The sequence below is a fragment of the Ascaphus truei genome, chromosome 20, assembly GCF_040206685.1.
Source record: "Ascaphus truei isolate aAscTru1 chromosome 20, aAscTru1.hap1, whole genome shotgun sequence".
NCBI classification, from domain to species: Eukaryota; Metazoa; Chordata; class Amphibia; order Anura; family Ascaphidae; genus Ascaphus; species Ascaphus truei.
The window spans coordinates 26864801-26887790 of NC_134502.1; the positions used below are offsets into that span (position 1 = coordinate 26864801).

The 22990-nt window shown below is 56.5% G+C and overlaps 1 protein-coding gene across 1 annotated transcript in view; it reads left to right on the top strand.

Annotated features, from left to right (window-relative positions):
- Nucleotides 1-22990, top strand: part of CACNA1A (calcium voltage-gated channel subunit alpha1 A) — a 175574-nt gene that overhangs the window by 66483 nt on the left and 86101 nt on the right. The window contains 6 exon segments of the mRNA XM_075577848.1: nt 7078-7224; nt 12519-12679; nt 17197-17334; nt 18699-18900; nt 21400-21564; nt 22613-22723. Coding sequence (XP_075433963.1) covers nt 7078-7224; nt 12519-12679; nt 17197-17334; nt 18699-18900; nt 21400-21564; nt 22613-22723 — 924 coding nt within the window.

The window sequence follows — 22990 nt, forward strand, 5'->3', positions numbered from 1 at the left end:
ACTATTCATCCCACGGGCAGTACAAAGGACTCGGGGCCATCCCTTAAGGTTGGAGGAAAGGAGATTTCACCAGCAACAAAGGAAAGGGTTCTTTACAGTAAGGGCAGTTACAGTGTGGGATTCATTACCCATGGAGACTGTGATGGCAGATACAGTAGATATGTTAAAAAAAAAAAAAAGTTTGGGCATCTTTTTAGATGGGTAAGGTATACAGGGATATACCAAATAAGTATATATGGGAAGGATGGGGATCCAGGGATTAATCCGATTGCCAATATTTGGAGTCAGGAAAGAAATTAATTTTCATTTTCCCCCCTCAAGAGACATCATTGGATAATACAAAAAAAAACCCACAGAAAACCCCAATGCCCGCCCAATAATTATTTAATACACTACTGTTATATGTTTCTTTTTCATTCTCCTAACTTGAGTTGAATCTTTTGGCCAACCCTGTACTCACATCAAGGTAAACCCTGTCTGTAGGTCCTACACTACCAATCGTTGGATGATGTGTCACTGGGGGGGGGGGGTTGTGTTGCCGTCTTCTGGATCGACATACTGTAAATACAAATATAGGATGAAGTATCTGTCGTGGAAATTTAGCACAGGTTGAACTTCATGAACACGTCTCGTTCTTCAACCTCATCTACGATGTAACTACCTGACCTACTGGTGGACCCAACAACCGGTGTCCCACCACCTGCCCCTTCTCTCCCGTCTCTGCCACCACGTTGGTCACTCATTGGACCACATGGAGAAATGGCCGTCACGGCGACCCGCTCTTCTTTTCCCGAAAAGCTGGTAACACCCAGGGTGACAATCTCACTTCTTGGGGGGGGAAGACTGAGGGCATGGTGCATGAGAACCAGTTTGAAGCTTGTGGAGTTGGGGGGGCTATGCGTTGGGGTTCACGTGCACTTCGTCACATGGTTCGAGGTTTTTGGGTGGGCAGGCGGTGTATCTGTATTTGTTTGACTCACTCCCTCTCTCCTCCCCCGCCCCCCCTCACTTCTGCCGCCTCCTCCAGGAGCAACCAGCGGTAATGTCCCCTCCGCCATCTCTCTGTCTCCCTCATCTGTCTCCCTCATCGCTTTCTCTTTTCACAGCGACACAGAAGGGATCGGTCGCCCGCCACGCCTGTCCCTTTAACTGCAGGGTGACACAGACAGGAGGGAGCTATGGGACACGGAGTCTGTCCCTCCCCCCGCAGGGTGACACAGTGACACAGACAGGAGGGACTATGGGACATGGAGTCTGTCCCTCCCCCGTAGGGTGACACAGTGACACAGACAGGAGGGAGCTATGGGACATGGAGTCTGTCCCTCCCCCCACAGGGTGACACAGTGACACAGACAGGAGGGAGCTATGGGACAGGGAGTCTGTCCCTCCCCCCGCAGGGTGACACAGTGTCACAGACAGGAGGGGAGCTATGGGACATGGAGTCTGTCCCTCCCACCGCAGGGTGACACAGTGACACAGACAGGAGGGAGCTATGGGACATGGAGTCTGTCCCTCCCACCGCAGGGTGACACAGTGACACAGACAGGAGGGAGCTATGGGATATGGAGTCTGTCCTCCCACCGCAGGGTGACACAGTGACACAGACAAGAGGGAGCTATGGGACACGGAGTCTGTCCCTCCCCCGCAGGGTGACACAGTGACACAGAAAGGAGGGAGCTATGGGACATAGAGTCTGTCCTCCCCCCACAGGGTGACACAGTGACACAGACAGGAGGGAGCTATGGGACATGGGGTGTGTCCCTCCCCCGCAGGGTGACACAGACAGGAGGGAGCTATGGGACATGGAGTCTGTCCCCTCCCCCCGCAGGGTGACACAGTGACACAGACAGGAGGGAGCTATGGGACATGGAGTCTGTCCCTCCCCCCGCAGGGTGACACAGTGACACAGACAGGAGGGAGCTATGGGACATGGAGTCTGTCCCTCCCCCCGCAGGGTGACACAGTGACACAGACAGGAGGGAGCTATGGGACATGGAGTCTGTCCCTCCCCCCGCAGGGGTGACACAGTGACACAGAAAGGAGGGAGCTATGGGACATGGAGTCTGTCCCTCCCCCCGCAGGGTGACACAGTGACACAGACAGGAGGGAGCTATGGGACATGGAGTCTGTCCCTCCCCCCGCAGGGTGACACAGACAGGAGGGAGCTATGGGACATGGAGTCTGTCCCTCCCCCCGCAGGGGTGACACAGACAGGAGGGAGCTATGGGACATGGAGTCTGTCCCTCCCCCCGCAGGGTGACACAGACAGGAGGGAGCTTTGGGACATGGAGTCTGTGTCTCCGTTTATATCACCGAGCGTCTGCCGTACATATAACAGTTATCCTACAGTACCTCTGTTTGTAAGGCCGGCCTCCGTCTTACGCCCCATTCATGCCACAGGACTTGTCCTTGGCTAAGTGAAACCCCGGCCACCCTTGGTAACAGGCACGCCAGCGGCGGCGCCCCCCGGTGTATTAGGCGTTTATTGAATGTGTTGCCGGCGGCAGGCTGGAGGTGACGGAGTAATTGCCGGTTTGCGGGGCGGTGTGTGTCGCAGTCAGGGAGTGGCGCGGCTCCTGGCGGGGCTGGCGGTGGACGGAGTAATTGCCGGGGTTGCGGCGCGTGTTGTCGCAGTCAGGGAGTGGCGCGGCTCCTGGCGGGGCTGGAGGTGACGGAGTAATTGCCGGGGTTGCGGCGGTGTTGTCGCAGTCAGGGAGTGGCGCGGGCTCCTGGCGGGGCTGGCGGTGACGGAGTAATTGCCGGGGTTGCGGCGGTGTTGTCGCAGTCAGGGGATTGGCGCGGCTCCTGGCGGGGCTGGCGGTGACGGAGTAATTGCCGGGGTTGCGGCGGTGTTGTCGCAGTCAGGGAGTGGCGCGGCTCCTGGCGGGCTGGCGGCGGTGACGGAGTAATTGCCGGGGTTGCGGCGGTGTTGTCGCAGTCAGGGAGTGGCGCGGCTCCTGGCGGGGCTGGCGGTGACGGAGTAATTGCCGGGGTTGCGGCGGTGTTGTCGCAGTCAGGGAGTGGCGCGGCTCCTGGCGGGGCTGGCGGGTGACGGGAGTAATTGCCGGGGTTGCGGCGGTGTTGTCGCAGTCAGGGAGTGGCGCGGCTCCTGGCGGGGCTGGCGGTGACGGAGTAATTGCCGGGGTTGCGGCGGTGTTGTCGCAGTCAGGGAGTGGCGCGGCTCCTGGCGGGGCTGGCGGTGACGGAGTAATTGCCGGGGTTGCGGCGGTGTTGTCGCAGTCAGGGAGTGGCGCGGCTCCTGGCGGGGCTGGAGGTGACGGAGTAATTGCCGGGGTTGCGGCGGGTGTTGTCGCAGTCAGGGATTGGGCGGCGGGCTCCTGGCGGGGCTGGCGGTGACGGAGTAATTGCCGGGGTTGCGGCGGTGTTGTCGCAGTCAGGGAGTGGCGCGGCTCCTGGCGGGGCTGGCGGTGACGGAGTAATTGCCGGGGTTGCGGCGGTGTTGTCACAGTCAGGGAGTGGCGCGGCTCCTGGCGGGGCTGGCGGTGACGGAGTAATTGCCGGGGTTGCGGCGGTGTTGTCGCAGTCAGGGAGTGGCGCGGCTCCTGGCGGGCTGGCGGTGACGGAGTAATTGCCGGGTTGCGGCGGTGTCGCGTCTGGTGATGTCGCAGGGCAGTTGGCGCGGCTCCTGGCGGGGCTGGCGGTGACGGAGTAATTGCCGGGGTTGCGGCGGTGTTGTCGCAGTCAGGGAGTGGCGCGGCTCCTGGCGGGGCTGGCGGTGACGGAGTAATTGCCGGGGTTGCGGCGGTGTTGTCGCAGTCAGGGAGTGGCGCGGCTCCTGGCGGGGCTGGCGGTGACGGAGTAATTGCCGGGGTTGCGGCGGTGTTGTCGCAGTCAGGGAGTGGCGCGGCTCCTGGCGGGGCTGGCGGTGACGGAGTAATTGCCGGGGTTGCGGCGGTGTTGTCGCAGTCAGGGATTGGCGCGGCTCCTGGCGGGGCTGGCGGTGACGGAGTAATTGCCGGGGTTGCGGCGGTGTTGTCGCAGTCAGGGATTGGCGCGGCTCCTGGCGGGGCTGGCGGTGACGGAGTAATTGCCGGGGTTGCGGCGGTGTTGTCGCAGTCAGGGATTGGCGCGGCTCCTGGCGGGGCTGGCGGTGACGGAGTAATTGCCGGGGTTGCGGCGGTGTTGTCGCAGTCAGGGAGTGGCGCGGCTCCTGGCGGGGCTGGCGGTGACGGAGTAATTGCCGGGGTTGCGGCGGTGTTGTCGGCAGTCAGGGAGTGGCGCGGCTCCTGGCGGGGCTGGCGGTGACGGAGTAATTGCCGGGGTTGCGGCGGTGTTGTCGCAGTCAGGGAGTGGCGCGGCTCCTGGCGGGGCTGGCGGTGACGGGAGTAATTGCCGGGGTTGCGGCGGTGTTGTCGCAGTCAGGGAGTGGCGCGGCTCCTGGCGGGGCTGGCGGTGACGGAGTAATTGCCGGGGTTGCGGCGGTGTTGTCGCAGTCAGGGAGTGGCGCGGCTCCTGGCGGGGCTGGCGGTGACGGAGTAATTGCCGGGGTTGCGGCGGTGTTGTCGCAGTCAGGGAGTGGCGCGGCTCCTGGCGGGGCTGGCGGTGACGGAGTAATTGCCGGGGTTGCGGCGGTGTTGTCGCAGTCAGGGAGTGGCGCGGCTCCTGGCGGGGCTGGCGGTGACGGAGTAATTGCCGGGGTTGCGGCGGTGTTGTCGCAGTCAGGGATTGGCGCGGCTCCTGGCGGGGCTGGCGGTGACGGAGTAATTGCCGGGGTTGCGGCGGTGTTGTCGCAGTCAGGGAGTGGCGCGGCTCCTGGCGGGGCTGGCGGTGACGGAGTAATTGCCGGGGTTGCGGCGGTGTTGTCGCAGTCAGGGATTGGCGCGGCTCCTGGCGGGGCTGGCGGTGACGGAGTAATTGCCGGGGTTGCGGCGGTGTTGTCGCAGTCAGGGAGTGGCGCGGCTCCTGGCGGGGCTGGCGGTGACGGAGTAATTGCCGGGGTTGCGGCGGTGTTGTCGCAGTCAGGGAGTGGCGCGGCTCCTGGCGGGGCTGGCGGTGACGGAGTAATTGCCGGGGTTGCGGCGGTGTTGTCGCAGTCAGGGATTGGCGCGGCTCCTGGCGGGGCTGGCGGTGGACTCCTTTGGACTCAATGTGTTTGTCGGAACAGCTGGTAATAGTTCCGCGAGAGTTGCCCACGTCACGCCCACATGTTACCCCCGGGGAACGGGCACTGCCCAGCCCTCTGCTAACAGGATCCTCTCTCATCTCCCCCTCTCGTCTTTCTCCGTCTCTCCTTTTGTCTCTCTCTCTCTCTCTCTCTCTCTCTATTATTCTGTCTCTGTCTCTCACGTGCTACCAAACATATTTTTGCACTCTCTTATTCTTCCTACAATTTCTCCCTCTATCTCTCTCTCTCTCTCTCTCTCTCTCTCCGGAACTCTCTCTCCGGAACTCTCTCTCCGGGACTCTCTCTGTCTGGGACTCTCTCTCTCTCCGGGACTCTCTCTGTCCGGGACTCTCTCTCTCTCTCGCGGGACTCTCTCTGTCCGGGATTCTCTCTCTCTCCGGGACTCTCTCTCTGGGCTCTCTCTGTTCGGGACTCTCTCTCCGGGACCTCTCTCTCTCTCTCTCTTCCGGAACTCTCTCTTCCGGCGCTCTCTGTCCGGGCTCTCTCTGTCCGGGACTCACTCTCTCTCCGGGCTCTCTCTCTCCGGGACTCTCTCTGTCCGGAACTCTCTCTCTCCGGGACTCTCTCTCTGTGCTCTCTCTGTTCGGGACTCTCTCTTCCGGGACTTCTCTCTCTCTCTTCCGGAACTCTCTCTGTCCGGGCTCTCTCTGTCCGGGACTCACTCTCTCTCCGGCTCTCTCTCTCCGGGACTCTCTCTCTCTGAGACTCTCTCTCTCTCCGGGACTCTCTTGCTGTTTCTTTACAGTATTTCTGACTCTTTTTTACTTCTGTATCTACGCCTCTCCCCCCTCTCTCTCACCCCTCTCTCTCTCCCTCGCGCTCTCCCTCTCTCTCTCCCTCTCTCTCTCCCCCTCTCTCTCTCCCTCGCTCTCTCCCTCGCTCTCTCCCTCGCTCTCTCCCTCGCTCTCTCCCTCGCTCTCTCCCTCGCTCTCTCCCTCGCTCTCTCCCTCTCTCTCCTCTCCCTCTCTCTTTTCTTCTCTCTTTCTCTTCCCCTCTCTCTTCCTCTCCCTTTCTCTTCTCTATCTCTCCCTCTTTTCTTTCCTGACTCTCTTTCCTGACTCTCCCTGTCCCTCCTCCTGCCTCTCTCTTCCTCCCTCTCTCTTCCTCCCTCCCTCTCTCTCCCCCTCTCTCCCTTCTCCCCTCTATCTTCTCTCTCCCTCTCTCTCTCACTCTCTCTCTCTCCCTTCTCCCCTCTATCTTCTCTCTCTCTCCCTCCCTCACTCTCTCCCTCTCTCTTCCTCCCCCCTCTCTCTTGCTCTTTTCCTCTCCCTTTCTCTTCTCTCTGTCTCTCCCTCTGTCCCTCCTCCTGCCTCTCTCTTCCTCCCTCTCTCTTCCTCCCTCCCTCTCTCTCCCCCTCTCTACCTTCTCCCCTCTATCTTCTCTCTCCTCTCTCTCTCTCTCTCTCCCTTCTCCCCTCTATCTTCTCTCTCCCTCTCTCTCTCTCTCTCTCTCTCCCTTCTCCCCTCTATCTTCTCTCTCCCTCTCTCTCTCCCTCTCTCTCTCCCTCTCCCTCCCTCGCTCTCTCCCTCTCTCTTCCTCCCCCCTCTCTCTTGCTCTCTTCCTCTCCCTTTCTCTTCTCTCTATCTCTCCCTCTGTCCCTCCTCCTGCCTCTCTCTTCCTCCCTCTCTCTTCCTCCCTCCCTCTCTCTCCCCCTCTCTCCCTTCTCCCCTCTATCTTCTCTCTCCCTCTCTCTCTCACTCTCTCTCTCTCCCTTCTCCCCTTTATCTTCTCTCTCCCTCTCTCTCTCTCTCTCTCTCTCTACCTTCTCCCCTCTATCTTCTCTCTCCCTCTCTCTCTCCCTCTCCCTCCCTCACTCTCTCCCTCTCTCTTCCTCTCCCCTCCCTCTTGCTCTCTTCCTATCCCTTTCTCTTCTCTCTATCTCTCCCTCTGTCCCACCTCCTGCCTCTCTCTTCCTCTCTTTCTGACTACCTCTCCTTCTCTCCTTCTCTCCCCCTCTCTCTCTCTCCTGGTCTCACAGAGGAGGGAGCAAAGGGAAAGACATCAGCACCATCAAGTCTCTGCGTGTTCTGCGTGTGCTGCGCCCCCTGAAAACCATCAAGAGACTTCCCAAACTGAAGGTCAGTCACGCGTGTGTGTGCTGTGCATTTCATATGGCTGTGAAACGCGTGTGTGTGCTGTGCATTTCATATGGCTGTGAAACGCGTGTATGTGCTGTGCATTTCATATGGCTGTGAAACGCGTGTGTGTGCTGTGCATTTCATTTGGCTGTGAAACGCGTGTGTGTGCTGTGCATTTCATATGGCTGTGAAACGCGTGTGTGTGCTGTGCATTTCATTTGGCTGTGAAACGCGTGTGTGTGTTGTGCATTTCATATGGCTGTGAAACGCGTGTGTGTGCTGTGCATTTCATATGGCTGTGAAACGCGTGTGTGTGCTGTGCATTTCATATAGCAGTGACACGCGTGTGTGAGTTTATGTGCTGTGCATTTCATATAGCAGTGACACACCTGTGCGTGTGCTGTACATTTCATATAGCAGTGACACGCGTGTGTGAGTTTATGTGCTGTGCATTTCATATAGCAGTGACACACCTGTGCGTGTGCTGTACATTTCATATAGTAGTAACACGCGTGTGTGTGAGTGCTGTGCATTTCATATGACAGTGACACGCGTGTGTGTGTGCTGTGCATTTCATGTTAGTGACACGTGTGTGTGCTGTGCATTTCATATGGCAGTGACGTGTGTGTGTGTCACCTGTGAATTTGATGTTGCAGTGACACGTGTGATGTGGGCGTGTCACAAGGTGTGATGCAAGGATTGTGGGATTAAGAGCCTGGCACCTCTAGGACTGGTCATTGTCTGGACTTCCGGTCCCCTCCTGATTTTGGTCTCAATTTTCCATCTCTCTCCCTGTCCTAAGCGTGGGTCGTTTTTTCTCTCTCTCCCTTCGTCTCACACTCCGTCTCTCTCTCTGCGTCTCACACTCCGTCTCTCTCTCTGCGTCTCACACTCCGTCTCTCTCTCTGCGTCTCACACTCCGTCTCTCTGCGTCTCACACTCCGTCTCTCTCTCTGCGTCTCACACTCCGTCTCTCTCTCTGCATCTCATACTCCGTCTCTCTCTCTGCGTCTCATACTCCGTCTCTCTCTCTGCGTCTCACACTCCGTCTCTCTCTCTGCGTCTCACACTCCGTCTCTCTCTCTGCGTCTCACACTCCGTCTCTCTCTCTGCGTCTCACACTCCGTCTCTCTCTCTGCGTCTCACACTCCGTCTCTCTCTCTGCGTCTCACACTCCGTCTCTCTGCGTCTCACACTCCGTCTCTCTCTCTGTGTCTCACACTCCGTCTCTCTGCGTCTCACACTCCGTCTCTCTCTCTGCGTCTCACACTCCGTCTCTCTCTCTGCGTCTCACACTCTGTCTCTCTCGCTGCGTCTCACACTCCGTCTCTCTCTCTGCGTCTCACACTCCGTCTCTCTGCGTCTCATACTCCGTCTCTCTCTCTGCGTCTCATATCCGTCTCTCTCTCTGCGTCTCACACTCCGTCTCTCTCTCTGCGTCTCATACTCCGTCTCTCTCTCTGCGTCTCACACTCCGTCTCTCTCTCTGCGTCTCACACTCCGTCTCTCTCTCTGCGTCTCACACTCCGTCTCTCTCTCTGCGTCTCACACTCCGTCTCTCTCTCTGCGTCTCACACTCCGTCTCTCTCTCTGCATCTCACACTCCGTCTCTCTGCGTCTCACACTCCGTCTCTCTCTCTGCATCTCACACTCCGTCTCTCTGCGTCTCACACTCCGTCTCTCTGCGTCTCATACTCCGTCTCTCTCTCTGCGTCTCACACTCCGTCTCTCTCTCTGCGTCTCACACTCCGTCTCTCTCTCTGCGTCTCACACTCCGTCTCTCTGCGTCTCACACTCCGTCTCTCTCTCTGCATCTCACACTCCGTCTCTCTGCGTCTCACACTCCGTCTCTCTGCGTCTCATACTCCGTCTCTCTCTCTGCGTCTCACACTCCGTCTCTCTCTCTGCGTCTCACACTCCGTCTCTCTCTCTGCGTCTCACACTCCGTCTCTCTCTCTGCGTCTCACACTCCGTCTCTCTGCGTCTCACACTCCGTCTCTCTCTCTCTGCATCTCACACTCCGTCTCTCTCTCTGCGTCTCACACTCCGTCTCTCTGCGTCTCACACTCCGTCTCTCTCTCTGCGTCTCACACTCCGTCTCTCTGCGTCTCACACTCCGTCTCTCTGCGTCTCACACTCCGTCTCTCTCTCTGCGTCTCACACTCCGTCTCTCTCTCTCTGCTTCTCACACTCAGTCTCTCTCTCTGTGTCTCACACTCCGTCTCTCTCTCTGCGTCTCACACTCTGTCTCTCTCGCTGCGTCTCACACTCCGTCTCTCTGCGTCTCACACTCCGTCTCTCTGCGTCTCACACTCCGTCTCTCTCTCTGTGTCTCACACTCCGTCTCTCTCTGCGTCTCACACTCCGTCTCTCTCTCTGCGTCTCACACTCCGTCTCTCTCTCTGCGTCTCACACTCTGTCTCTCTCTCTGCGTCTCACACTCCGTCTCTCTCTCTGCGTCTCACACTCCATCTCTCTCTCTGCGTCTCACACTCCGTCTCTCTCTCTGCGTCTCACACTCCGTCTCTCTGCGTCTCACACTCCGTCTCTCTGCGTCTCACACTCCGTCTCTCTCTCTGCGTCTCACACTCCGTCTCTCTCTCTCTGCTTCTCACACTCAGTCTCTCTCTCTGTGTCTCACACTCCGTCTCTCTCTCTGCGTCTCACACTCTGTCTCTCTCGCTGCGTCTCACACTCCGTCTCTCTGCGTCTCACACTCCGTCTCTCTGCGTCTCACACTCCGTCTCTCTCTCTGTGTCTCACACTCCGTCTCTCTCTGCGTCTCACACTCCGTCTCTCTCTCTGCGTCTCACACTCCGTCTCTCTCTCTGCGTCTCACACTCTGTCTCTCTCTCTGCGTCTCACACTCCGTCTCTCTCTCTGCGTCTCACACTCCGTCTCTCTCTCTGCGTCTCACACTCCGTCTCTCTCTCTGTGTCTCACACTCCGTCTCTCTCTCTGCGTCTCACACTCTGTCTCTCTCGCTGCGTCTCACACTCCGTCTCTCTGCGTCTCACACTCCGTCTCTCTGCGTCTCACACTCCGTCTCTCTCTCTGTGTCTCACACTCCGTCTCTCTCTGCGTCTCACACTCCGTCTCTCTCTCTGCGTCTCACACTCCGTCTCTCTCTCTGCGTCTCACACTCTGTCTCTCTCTCTGCGTCTCACACTCCGTCTCTCTCTCTGCGTCTCACACTCCGTCTCTCTCTCTGCGTCTCACACTCCGTCTCTCTCTCTGCGTCTCACACTCCGTCTCTTTGGTCTCTCCCTCTCTGTCTCTCACGCTCTGCCTCTCTGCGTCTCTCTCTGTCTCTCACACTCTGTCTCTCTGCATCTTTGTCTCTCACGCTCTGTCTCTCTGCGTCTCTGTCTCTCACGCTCTGCCTCTCTGCGTCTCTCTCTCTCTGTCTCTCTGCATCTCTCTGTCTCTCTGCGTCTCTCTCTCTGTCTCTCTGCGTCTCTGTCTCTCACGCTGTCTCTCTGCGCCTCTCTCTGTCTCTCTGCGTCTCTCTCTCTGTCTCTCACGCTCTGCCTGTCTCTCTGCGCCTCTCTCTGTCTCTCTGCGTCTCTCTCTCTGTCTCTCTGTGCCTCTCTCTGTCTCTCTGCGTCTCTCTCTCTGTCTCTCACGCTCTGCCTGTCTCTCTCAGGCTGTCTCTCTGCATCTCTCTCTGTCTCTCTGCGTCTCTCTGCGTCTCTCTCTGTCTCTCACTCTGTCTCTCTGCGCCTCTCTCTGTCTCTCTGCGCCTCTCTCTCTGTCTCTCACGCTCTGCCTGTCTCTCTGCGCCTCTCTCTGTCTCTCTGCGTCTCTCTCTCTGTCTCTCACGCTCTGCCTGTCTTTCTGCACCTCTCTCTGTCTCTCTGCGTCTCTCTCTCTGTCTCTCACGCTCTGCCTGTCTCTCTGCACCTCTCTCTGTCTCTCTGCGCCTCTCTCTCTGTCTCTCACGCTCTGCCTGTCTCTCTGCGCCTCTCTCTGTCTCTCTGCGTCTCTCTCTCTGTCTCTCACGCTCTGCCTGTCTCTCTGCACCTCTCTCTGTCTCTCTGCGCCTCTCTCTGTCTCTCTGCGTCTCTCTCTGTCTCTCACGCTGTCTCTCTGCGCCTCTCTCTGTCTCTCTGCGCCTCTCTCTCTGTCTCTCACGCTGTCTCTCTGCGTCTCTCTCTCTGTCTCTCACGCTCTGCCTGTCTCTCACGCTGTCTCTCTGCGCCTCTCTCTGTCTCTGTCTCTCTGCGTCTCTGTCTCTCACGCTGTCTCTCTGCGTCTCTCTCTCTGTCTCTCTGCGTCTCTCTCTCTGTCTCTCACGCTCTGCCTGTCTCTCTGCGCCTCTCTCTGTCTCTCTGCGTCTCTCTCTCTCTGTCTCTCACGCTCTGCCTGTCTCTCTCAGGCTGTGTTTGACTGCGTGGTAAACTCCCTGAAGAACGTTCTGAATATCCTCATCGTGTACATGCCTCTCTCTGTCTCTCTGCGTCTCTCTCTCTGTCTCTCTGCGCCTCTCTCTGTCTCTCTGCGTCTCTCTCTCTGTCTCTCTGCGTCTCTCTCTCTGTCTCTCACGCTCTGCCTGTCTCTCTGTCTCTCACGCTGTCTCTCTGCGCCTCTCTCTGTCTCTCTGTCTCTCACGCTCTGCCTGTCTCTCTGCGTCTCTCTCTGTCTCTCACGCTGTCTCTCTGCGCCTCTCTCTGTCTCTCTGCGCCTCTCTCTCTGTCTCTCACGCTCTGCCTGTCTCTCTCTCTGTCTCTCTGTCTCTCTGCGTCCCTCTCTGTCTCTCACGCTGTCTCTCTGCGCCTCTCTCTGTCTCTCTGCGTCTCTCTCTCTGTCTCTCTGCGTCTCTCTCTGTCTCTCACGCTCTGCCTGTCTCTCACGCTGTCTCTCTGCGCCTCTCTCTGTCTCTGTCTCTCTGCGTCTCTGTCTCTCACGCTGTCTCTCTGCGTCTCTCTCTCTGTCTCTCTGCGTCTCTCTCTCTGTCTCTCACGCTCTGCCTGTCTCTCTCAGGCGGTGTTTGACTGCGTGGTGAACTCCCTGAAGAACGTCCTGAATATCCTCATCGTGTACATGCCTCTCTCTGTCTCTCTGCGCCTCTCTCTCTGTCTCTCACGCTCTGCCTGTCTCTCTCTGTTTCTCACGCTCTGCCTGTCTCTCTCTGTTTCTCACGCTCTGCCTGTCTCTCACGCTCTGCCTGTCTCTCTCTCTGTCTCTCACGCTCTGCGTCTCTCTCTCTGTCTCTCACGCTCTGCGTCTCTCTCTCTGTCTCTCACGCTCTGCCTGTCTCTCTCTGTCTCTCACGCTCTGCCTGTCTCTCTCAGGCGGTGTTTGACTGCGTGGTGAACTCCCTGAAGAATGTTCTGAATATCCTCATCGTGTACATGCTATTCATGTTCATCTTCGCTGTGGTCGCCGTCCAGCTCTTCAAGGGAAAATTCTTCTACTGCACCGATGAGTCCAAGGAGTTCCAGAAGGACTGCAGGTGAGGGACCCCAACTTATACTGCCCCTGCCCCCCTCACCTTATACTCACCCTGCGCCCATCACCTCGTACTCACCCTGCGCCCCTCACCTCATACTCACCCTGCGCCCCTCACCTCATACTCACCCTGCCCCCCTCACCTTATACTCACCCTGCGCCCCTCACCTCGTACTCACCCTGCCCCCCTCACCTTATACTCACCCTGCGCCCCTCACCTCGTACTCACCCTGCGCCCCTCACCTCGTACTCACCCTGCGCCCCTCACCTCATACTCACCCTGCCCCCCTCATCTTATACTCACCCTGCCCCCCTCACCTTATACTCACCCTGCGCCCCTCACCTCATACTCACCCTGCGCCCCTCACCTCATACTCACCCTGCGCCCCTCACCTCATACTCACCCTGTGCCCCTCACCTCATACTCACCCTGCCCCCCTCACCTTATACTCACCCTGCCCCCCTCACCTTATACTCACCCTGCCCCACTCATCTTATACTCACTCTGCCCCCCTCACCTTATACTCACCCTGCCCCCCTCACCTTATACTCACCCTGTCCCTCTCACCTTATACTCAACCTGCACCACTCATCTTATACTGCCCCTGCCCCCCTCACCTTATACTCACCCTGCGCCCCTCACCTCGTACTCACCCTGCGCCCCTCACCTCATACTCACCCTGCGCCCCTCACCTCATACTCACCCTGCCCCCTCATCTTATACTCACCCTACCCCCCTCACCTTATACTCACCCTGCCCCACTCATCTTATACTCACTCTGCCCCCTCACCTTATACTCACCCTGTCCCCCTCACCTTATACTCAACCTGCCCCACTCACCTTATACTCACCCTGTCCCCCTCACCTTATACTCAACCTGCCCCACTCATCTTATACTCATTCTGCCCCCCTCACCTTATACTCACCCTGCGCCCCTCACCTCGTACTCACCCTGCGCCCCTCACCTCATACTCACCCTGCGCCCTTCACCTCATACTCACCCTGCCCCCTCATCTTATACTCACCCTGCCCCCTCACCTTATACTCACCCTGCCCCACTCATCTTATACTCACCCTGCCCCCCTCACCTTATACTCACCCTGCACCCCTCACCTTATACTCACCCTGCGCCACTCATCTTATACTCACTCTGCCCCCCTCACCTTATACTCACCCTGTCCCCCTCACCTTATACTCACCCTGCCCCACTCATCTTATACTCACCCTGCCCCCTCACCTTATACTCACCCTGCGCCCCTCACCTCATACTCACCCTGCGCCCCTCACCTCATACTCACCCTGCCACCTCATCTTATACTCACCCTGCCCCCTTCACCTTATACTCACCCTGCCCCACTCATCTTATACTCACTCTGCCCCCTTCACCTTATACTCACCCTGCCCCACTCATCTTATACTCACTCTGCCCCCCTCACCTTATACTCACCCTGTCCCCCTCACCTTATACTCAACCTGCCCCACTCATCTTATACTCACCCTGCCCCCTCACCTTATACTCACCCTGTCCCCCTCACCTTATACTCAACCTGCACCACTCATCTTATACTGCCCCTGCCCACCTCACCTTATATTCACCCTGCGCCCCATACCTCATACTCACCCTGCCCCCTCATCTTATACTCACTCTGCCCCCTCACCTTATACTCACCCTGCCCCCTCATCTTATACTCACCCTGCCCCCCTCACCTTATACTCACCCTGCCCCACTCATCTTATACTCACCCTGCCCCCCTCACCTTATACTCACCCTGCCCCCCTCACCTTATACTCAACCTGCCCCACTCATCTTATACTCACCCTGCCCCCCTCACCTTATACTCACCCTGCCCCCCTCACCTCATACTCACCCTGCCCCCCTCACCTCGTACTCACCCTGCGCCCCTCACCTCATACTCACCCTGCGCCCCTCATCCTCATACTCACCCTGCCCCCTCATCTTATACTCACCCTGCCCCCCTCACCTTATACTCAACCTGCCCCATTCATCTTATACTGCCCCTGCCCCCCTCACCTTATACTCACCCTGCGCCCCTCACCTCGTACTCACCCTGCGCCCCTCACCTCATACTTACCCTACCCCCCTCACCTTATAATCAACCTGCACCACTCATCTTATACTGCCCCTGCCCCCTCACCTTATACTCACCCTGCGCCCCTCACCTTATACTCACCTTGCGCCCCTCACCTCATACTCACCCTGCCCCCCTCACCTCATACTCACCCTGCCCCCCTCACCTCGTACTCACCCTGCGCCCCTCACCTCATACTCACCCTGGGCCCCTCACCTCATACTCACCCTGGCCCCCTCACCTTATACTCAACCTGCCCCACTCATCTTATACTGCCCCTGCCCCCCTCACCTTATACTCACCCTGCGCCCCTCACCTTATACTCACCCTGCCCCACTCACCTCGTACTCACCCTGCGCCCCTCACCTCATACTCACCCTGGGCCCCTCATCTCATACTCACCCTGGCCCCCTCACCTTATACTCAACCTGCCCCACTCATCTTATACTCACCCTGCCCCCCTCACCTTATACTCGCCCTGCACCTTCGCTCATGTCCTGCCAAGGGGTTTCTTTGCCCCCTTTCTCAGTCGGACAGTTCTGGCCATCACCCCCACGTGGCGGGTCGCCCAGAACATTTGGTCCCCTATATCACGGCTCCTTACAGAGAGTCCGCCCCACTTATTATAGCACCCCCCTTACTGATCTATGTGTCCAGGGATAAATATCCCTGTCTCCCTGTGACGGAGCGGCCTGTAGGCGAGATCAGAGAATGAGAGTCCACACATGCATTTCTGGGTAAACCATAATATTCGGTTTTATTCTCCACAAAACAACTAAAACATTGGGGCTACTGCCCCTTTAAGGCAAAAGGCCAAACCATAAAAGAAACACCTATTCCCTTTAGGGAAATTAATTATACGCTCTTGCCCTTTCTAACTGGGCCGCCAGCTAAGCTGGTTACCAACCCAAAACATATGCTGCAATTCCAGGGAACAATATATAAAGTCTTATCTTATTGTGTTCTGGTCCGGCGTCTCTGATTTCTCCAGATACAGTTAAGATGCAGGCGTCGAAGTCCTGATGCTCCCAGAAAGTCTTTTTGCCCTATTTCTTTGCAGGCTTCTCTGCTGTGTGGGGATTTGGGTTCCCCACTGTTCCCAGGCAAAACCCTCTGGTGAACAAGCCTGGATCCCTGCGGGCGGGAGCTCTGTTGTCTGTGTTCCTCTAACAAAGACTCCAACAGGGACCCTGAAAAGCAGCTACTTCCTGCCTTTTACACCCTGCTCAATCAGGAGTTTCACACATCACATGCATGAAGCCCGTCACCAGTGCAGTTTCCTGCCCTGTAAAGGGAGTTTAATTCCTTGACTCCCATACACTCCTGTTTCTGCGGGAACACGGAAATCAGTTGACTCCTTTCTGTTCCTCTGTCTGGTATCGCTTTGCAAATAGTTCTCCCCTTCCTCCTCTCTCCTCTATCCCCCTCTCTCCTCCTTTCTACCTTATGTTTTTTCTGGAGGAGGGGATGGCAGTGGGGCCCTGTTCTCTTCCTCTCTCCCCACTCTCTTATTCTGTCTTCCTTTCCCCTCTCTCTCTGCCATCCTTTCTCTCTCCCTGCCCCCCTTTCTCTATGTCTCTTTCCCTCTCACTCTGTCACTCTCTCTCTTCCCACCCCCCTCTATCTCTCTTACCTTCTTCCTCCCTCTCTATGTCCTTTTCCACTCACCATCTTTCCCTACCCTTCTCCCCCCTTTTGCCCCTCCACACCCCCCTCTCATCTGACATGGAGGGGTATCAGCGTATCCCTGCCTCCCCATTCCTCACTCCGTGCCTTTCTTCTCTCCCTCCCACCTTTCTCCCTCCCTCCTTTCTCCCTCCCTCTCTCTCCCCCAAGTACACCACACTCCATCCCTCAATCTCTCCCCATCCCTCTCTCTCCCCTCATTCCCCCTCTCCTTTATCCTCCCCCCACCTTTTTTCGTACTCCCCCTCCCACCATTACTCCTCCTACCTCCCTTACTCCTCCTTCCTCCTCCACACCAACCTTCTCCCCCTATCCCTCTCTCCTCCCCACCCTTCTCCCTCCCACTCCCCTCCTTTGCCCCCCCACCCTTCTCCCTCTCTCTCCCCCCACCATTCTCCCCCCCCCCCTTTTCTCTCTCCTCCCCTACCCTTCTCTCCCCTGTCACCCCACCCTTCTCCCTCTCTCTACCCCCCCCACCCTTCCCCCTCCCTCTCTCCCTCATCCCCCCTCTTCTTCCTCCCTTTCTCCCCTCTCCACTCCCCCTCTCTCACCTGACATGGAGGGGTATCAGCGTATCCCTGCCTCCTCACTCCGTGCCTTTCTTCTCTCCCTCCCAGCATTCTCCCTCCCTCAATCCCTCCTCTCTCCTTCCTCCCTCTCTCCTGCCTCCCCCTCTCACCTGACTTGGAGGTGTATCACCCACCCCCCTTCCCTCCTCACTCCGGGCCTTTCTTCTCTCCCCAGGGGAGAATATCTGGTGTACGAGAAGAACGAGGTGAAAGCTGAGCGGCGCGAGTGGAAGAAATACGCGTTTCACTATGACAACGTGCTGTGGGCCCTCCTCACCCTCTTTACCGTGTCCACAGGCGAGGGCTGGCCAGAGTAAGGAGCATGCCCGTGTGTGTGTACTTCTACACGCGTGTCAGTGTACAAGCTTGTGTGTGTCACTGTGTCACCCTGCGGGGGGAGGGACAGACTCCATGTCCCATAGCTCCCTCCTGTCTGTGTCACTGTGTCACCCTGCGGGGGGAGGGACAGACTCCATGTCCCATAGCTCCCTCCTGTCTGTGTCACCCAGCAGGGGGAGGGACAGACTCCCTGTCCCATAGCTCCCTCCTGCCTGTGTCACTGTGTCACCATACGGGCGGGGGGACAGACTCCATGTCCCATAGCTCCCTCCTGTCTATGTCACTGTGTCACCCTGCGGGGGGAGGGACAGACACCATGTCTCATAGCTCCCTCCTGTCTGTGTCACTGTGTCACCCTGTGGGGGGATGGACAGACTCCGTGTCCCATAGCTCCCTTCTCCCTGTGTCACTGTGTCACTATTCTGGAGGCCAGGGTCATGTATAGGATGATTAGCCCAGATAGGTTCAACTCAGCCCTCTTAGCGCGATGGGCGACTGTCTCAGATGATGCCGAGCGGGGTCCTGCAGCGTTCAGCGTAGGGGTAGCTGTACTCACAGGTGTCCGGTGGCTCTGACCCGTGTCCTGGCGGGTGTCCGGTGGCGTGGCTCTTGGTGGCGCTAGCCGGGAGACGTGCGCAGGGGGTAGGTGAGATGGTAACTCCTCACTGAGAAACTGTGCAGAGGGTGGACTCAAAAAGACAGAGAAGGCAATCAAGGCTCTGTGTATTATGGACTTTCTTTCTGCAAAGCTGCGTGTGCAGTGTAAGCTGCTTGCTGCTTGTCAGTCTGCAGAGACTGCTCTGTGTTATCATAAAGTCTAGAGTAGCAGCTCCTGTAAGTGTCTGTAAGGCACACGGTCTTCCTTTTCACTATTCTGGAGGCCAGGGTCATGTATAGGATGATTAGCCCAGATAGGTTCAACTCAGCCCTCTTTCCAAAGCACAACAAGTCCTGTATCTTTTCTTCACTGTATTTAGGGAAAGCAGCAATAAAGACAGGCACTTGTGGAAGAGAAGTTGGTGTTTGGATAATGTCTCTCTGTGGGTGCTTTGTAGTTAAGGGCAGGTGAAAAGGATCAATCCTGCCACTAGAGCAGTTACAGAAGGTACTCACTCAGCCAGTGATGATGGTGGAAAGAGGAAGTGTGAGTGTATTCTGGGTAACAAGATAGCCTGGGGACAGACCATCTGTCAGCAAAGCAGAGGGGGAGAAGGCAGACTGACCCAATCTGAGGGAAAGGCTGAGATTGAAATGAATCCCATAAACTGAAAGGGGAGACAGAGGAATATGGAATCTAGTTCCAGGACAGTCACTGTGTCCCCCTCTCTCTCCCTGCAGTGTTCTCAGGCACTCCGTGGATGCCACGTATGAGGATCAGGGTCCCAGGCCTGGATTCCGCATGGAGATGTCCATTTTCTACGTGGTCTATTTTGTGGTCTTCCCCTTCTTCTTTGTCAACATCTTCGTGGCCTTGATCATCATCACTTTCCAGGAGCAGGGGGACAAAATGATGGAGGAGTACAGCCTGGAGAAGAACGAGGTGCAATAAGGCACCCAGGAGGCGGGTTACTGCAATAACATGTTACAGGGACAATAAGGCATTCAGGAGGCGGGTTACTGCAATAACATGTTACAGGGGCAATAAGGCACTCAGGAGGCGGGTTACTGCAATAACATGTTACAGGGGCAATAAGGCACTCAGGAGGCGGGTTACTGCAATAACATGTTACAGGGGCAATAAGGCACTCAGGAGGCGGGTTACTGCAATAACATGTTACAGGGGCAATAAGGCACTCAGGAGGTGGGTTACTACAGTAACATGTTACAGGGGCAATAAGGCACTCAGGAGGCGGGTTACTGCAATAACATGTTACAGGGACAATATGGCACTCAGGAGGGGGGTTACTGCAAAAACATGTTACAGGGGCAATTCACTCAGGAGCCGGGTTACTGCAATAACATGTTACAGGGGCAATAAGGCACTCAGGAGGTGGGTTACTGCAATAACATGTTACAGGGGCAATAAGGCACTCAGGAGGCGGGTTACTGCAATTACATGTTACAGGGGCAATAAGGCACCCAGAAGGCGGGTTACTGCAATAACATGTTACAGGGGCAATAAGCCACTCAGGAGGCGGGTTACTGCAGTAACATGTTACAGGGACAATAAGGCACTCAGGAGGCGGGTTACTGCGATAACATATTACAGGGGCAATAAGGCACTCAGGAGGCGGGTTACTGCAATAACATGTTACAGGGGCAATAAGGCACTAAGGAGGCGGGTTACTGCAATAACATGTTACAGGGGCAATAAGGCACTCAGGAGGCGGGTTACTGCAATAACATGTTACAGGGGCAATAAGGCACTCAGGAGGCGGGTTACTGCAATAACATATTACAGGGGCAATAAGGCACTCAGGAGGCGGGTTACTGCAATAACATGTTACAGGGACAATAAGGCACTCAGGAGGCGGGTTACTGCGATAACATATTACAGGGGCAATAAGGCACTCAGGAGGCGGGTTACTGCAATAACATGTTACAGGGGCAATAAGGCACTCAGGAGGCGGGTTACTGCGATAACATGTTACTGGGACAATAAGGCACTCAGGAGGTGGGTTACTGCAGTAACATGTTACAGGGGCAATAAGGCACTCAGGAGGCGGGTTACTGCGATAACATGTTACAGAGGCAATAAGGCACTCAGGAGGCGGGTTACTGCAGTAACATGTTACAGGGGCAATAAGGCACTCAGGAGGCGGGTTACTGCAATAACATGTTACAGGGACAATAGGGCACTCAGGAGCCGGGTTACTGCAATAACATGTTACAGGGGCAATAAGGCACTCAGGAGGCGGGTTACTGCGATAACATGTTACAGGGGCAATAAGGCACTCAGGAGGCGGGTTACTGCGATAACATGTTACAGGGGCAATAAGGCACTCAGGAGGCGGGTTACTGCAATAACATGTTACAGGGGTAATAAGGCACTCAGGAGGCGGGTTACTGCGATAACATGTTACAGGGACAATAAGGCACTCAGGAAGCGGTTTACTGCAATAACATGTTACATGGGCAATAAGGCACTCAGGAGGCGGGTTACTGTGATTACCTGTTACAGGGGCAATAAGGCACTCAGGAGGCAGGTTACTGCAATAACATGTTACAGGTGCAATAAGGCACTCAGGAGGCGGGTTACTGCAATAACATGTTACAGGGGCAATAAGGCACTCAGGAAGCGGGTTACTGCAATAACATGTTACAGGGGCAATAAGGCACTCAGGAGGTGGGTTACTGCAATAACGTTACTTTTTCCTTCCCCTCTCTCTCTCACTTTCTCTCTCTCCCCCTTCTCTCTCCCCCCCTCACTTTCTCCCCCTTACTCTCTCACTCTCTCTCTCCCTTCTCTCTCTCCCCCTTCTCTCTCTCCCCCCTCTCCCTCTCCTCCCCCTCTCTCTCCCCTCTCTGTCCCCCCCTCTCTCCCCCTTCTCTCTATCCCCCCTCTCTCTCCCCCCTCACTCTCTCCCCCTCTCTCTCCCTTCTCTCTCTCCCCGCTCTCTCTCTCCCCTCACTCTCTCCCCCTCTCTCTCATTTCTCTCTCTCCCCCCTCTGCCTCCCCCCTCACTCTCTCCCCCTCTCTCTCCCTTCTCTCTCTCCCCCTCACTCTCTCCCCCCTCACTCTCTCCCCCTTACTCTCTCCCTCTCTCTCCCCCCTCACTCTCTCCTCCCTCACTCTCTCCCCTCTCTCTCCCTTCTCTCTCTCCCCCTCACTCTCTCCCCCCTCACTCTCCCTTCTCTCTCTCCCCCCTCTCTCTCCCCCCTCTCTCTCCCCCCTCTCTCCCTTACTCTCTCCCCCAATCTCCCCCCTCAATCTCTCCCCCTTACTCTCTCCCTCTCTCTCCCCCCTCACTCTCTCCCCCTCTCTCCCCCCCTCACTCTCTCCCCTCTTACTCTCTCCCCCCCTCACTCTCTCCCCCCTCCCTCTCTCTCCCTTACTCTCTCACTCTCCCCCCCCTTACTCTCTCCCCCCCTTTTGCAGAGAGCCTGCATAGACTTTGCAATCAGTGCCAAGCCCCTAACCCGCCACATGCCGCAGAACAAGCAGAGTTTCCAGTACCGCATGTGGCAATTCGTGGTCTCTCCCCCCTTCGAATACACAATCATGGCCCTCATCGCCCTCAACACCATCGTGCTGATGATGAAGGTGAGTCCGTGGGAGGGGCTACAGGGAGGGGGTATATGGGGCAATAGGAGGGGCTACAGGGAGGGGGTGTATGGGGTAATAGGAGGGGCTACAGGGAGGGGTTGTATGGGGCAATAGGAGGGGTTATAGGGAGGGGGTGTATGGGGTAATAGGAGGGGCTACAGGGAGGGGGTATATGGGGCAATAGGAGGGGTTATAGGGAGGGGGTGTATGGGGTAATAGGAGGGGCTACAGGGAGGGGGTATATGGGGTAATAGGAGGAGTTACAGGGAGAGGTTATACGGGGAAATAGGAGGAGTTATAGGGAGGGGTTATATGGGGTAATAGGAGGAGTTATAGGGAGGGGTTATATGGGGTAATAGGAGGAGTTATAGGGAGGGGGTGTATGGGGTAATAGGAGGAGTTATATGGGGTAATAGGAGGAGATATAGGGAGGGGGTTATATAGGGTTATAGGAGGAGTTATAGGGAGCGGTTATATGGGTAATAGGAGGAGTTATAGGGAGGGGTTATATGGGGTAATAGGAGGAGATATAGGGAGGGGGTTATATGGAGTAATAGGAGGAGTTATTGGGAGGGGTTCTATGGGGTAATAGGAGGAGTTATAGGGAGCGGTTATATGGGGTAACAGGAGGAGTTATAGGGAGCGGTTATATGGGGTAATAGGAGGAGTTATAGGGAGCGGTTATATGGGGTAATAGGAGGAGTTATAGGGAGTGGAAATATGGGGCAATAGAAGGAGTTATAGGGAGGGGTTATATGGGGTAATAGGAGGAGTTATAGGGAGAGGTTATATGGGGCAATAGGGGGAGTTATAGGGAGAGGTTATATGGAGTAATAGGAGGAGTTATAGGGAGGGGTTATATGGAGTAATAGGAGGGGTTATATAGGGTAATAGGAGGAGTTATAGGGAGGGGTTATATGGAGTAATTGGAGGGGTTATATAGGGTAATAGGAGTAGTTATAGGGAGGGTTTATATGTAATATATATATGTAGTATTAGAAGGATTTATTGACACGTTGTCCCTGACCCTTTTACTCTTCCCCAGTTTCACGGCTTCTCTTCCACCTACGAGCACGTGCTGAAAATGTTTAACATCGTCTTCACCTCTCTCTTCTCCCTCGAGTGTCTGCTGAAGATCGTGGCTTTCGGGGCTCTGGTGAGTCCTTCCCAATCATCTCCATGCAGGTCACAGAGGTCTCCTTCTCCACAACCCCAGAGCCACCCAGCTCTGTATCCCTGTGTCCAGCCCTAGAGGTGCCAGGCTCTGTATCCCTGTGCCCAGCCCTAGAAGTGCCAGGCTCTGTATCCCTGTGTCCAGCCCTAGAGGTGCCAGGCTCTGTATCCCCGTTACCAGTCCTAGAGGTGCCAGGCTCTGTATCCCTGTGTCCAGCCCTAGAAGTGCCAGGCTCTGTATCCCTGTGTC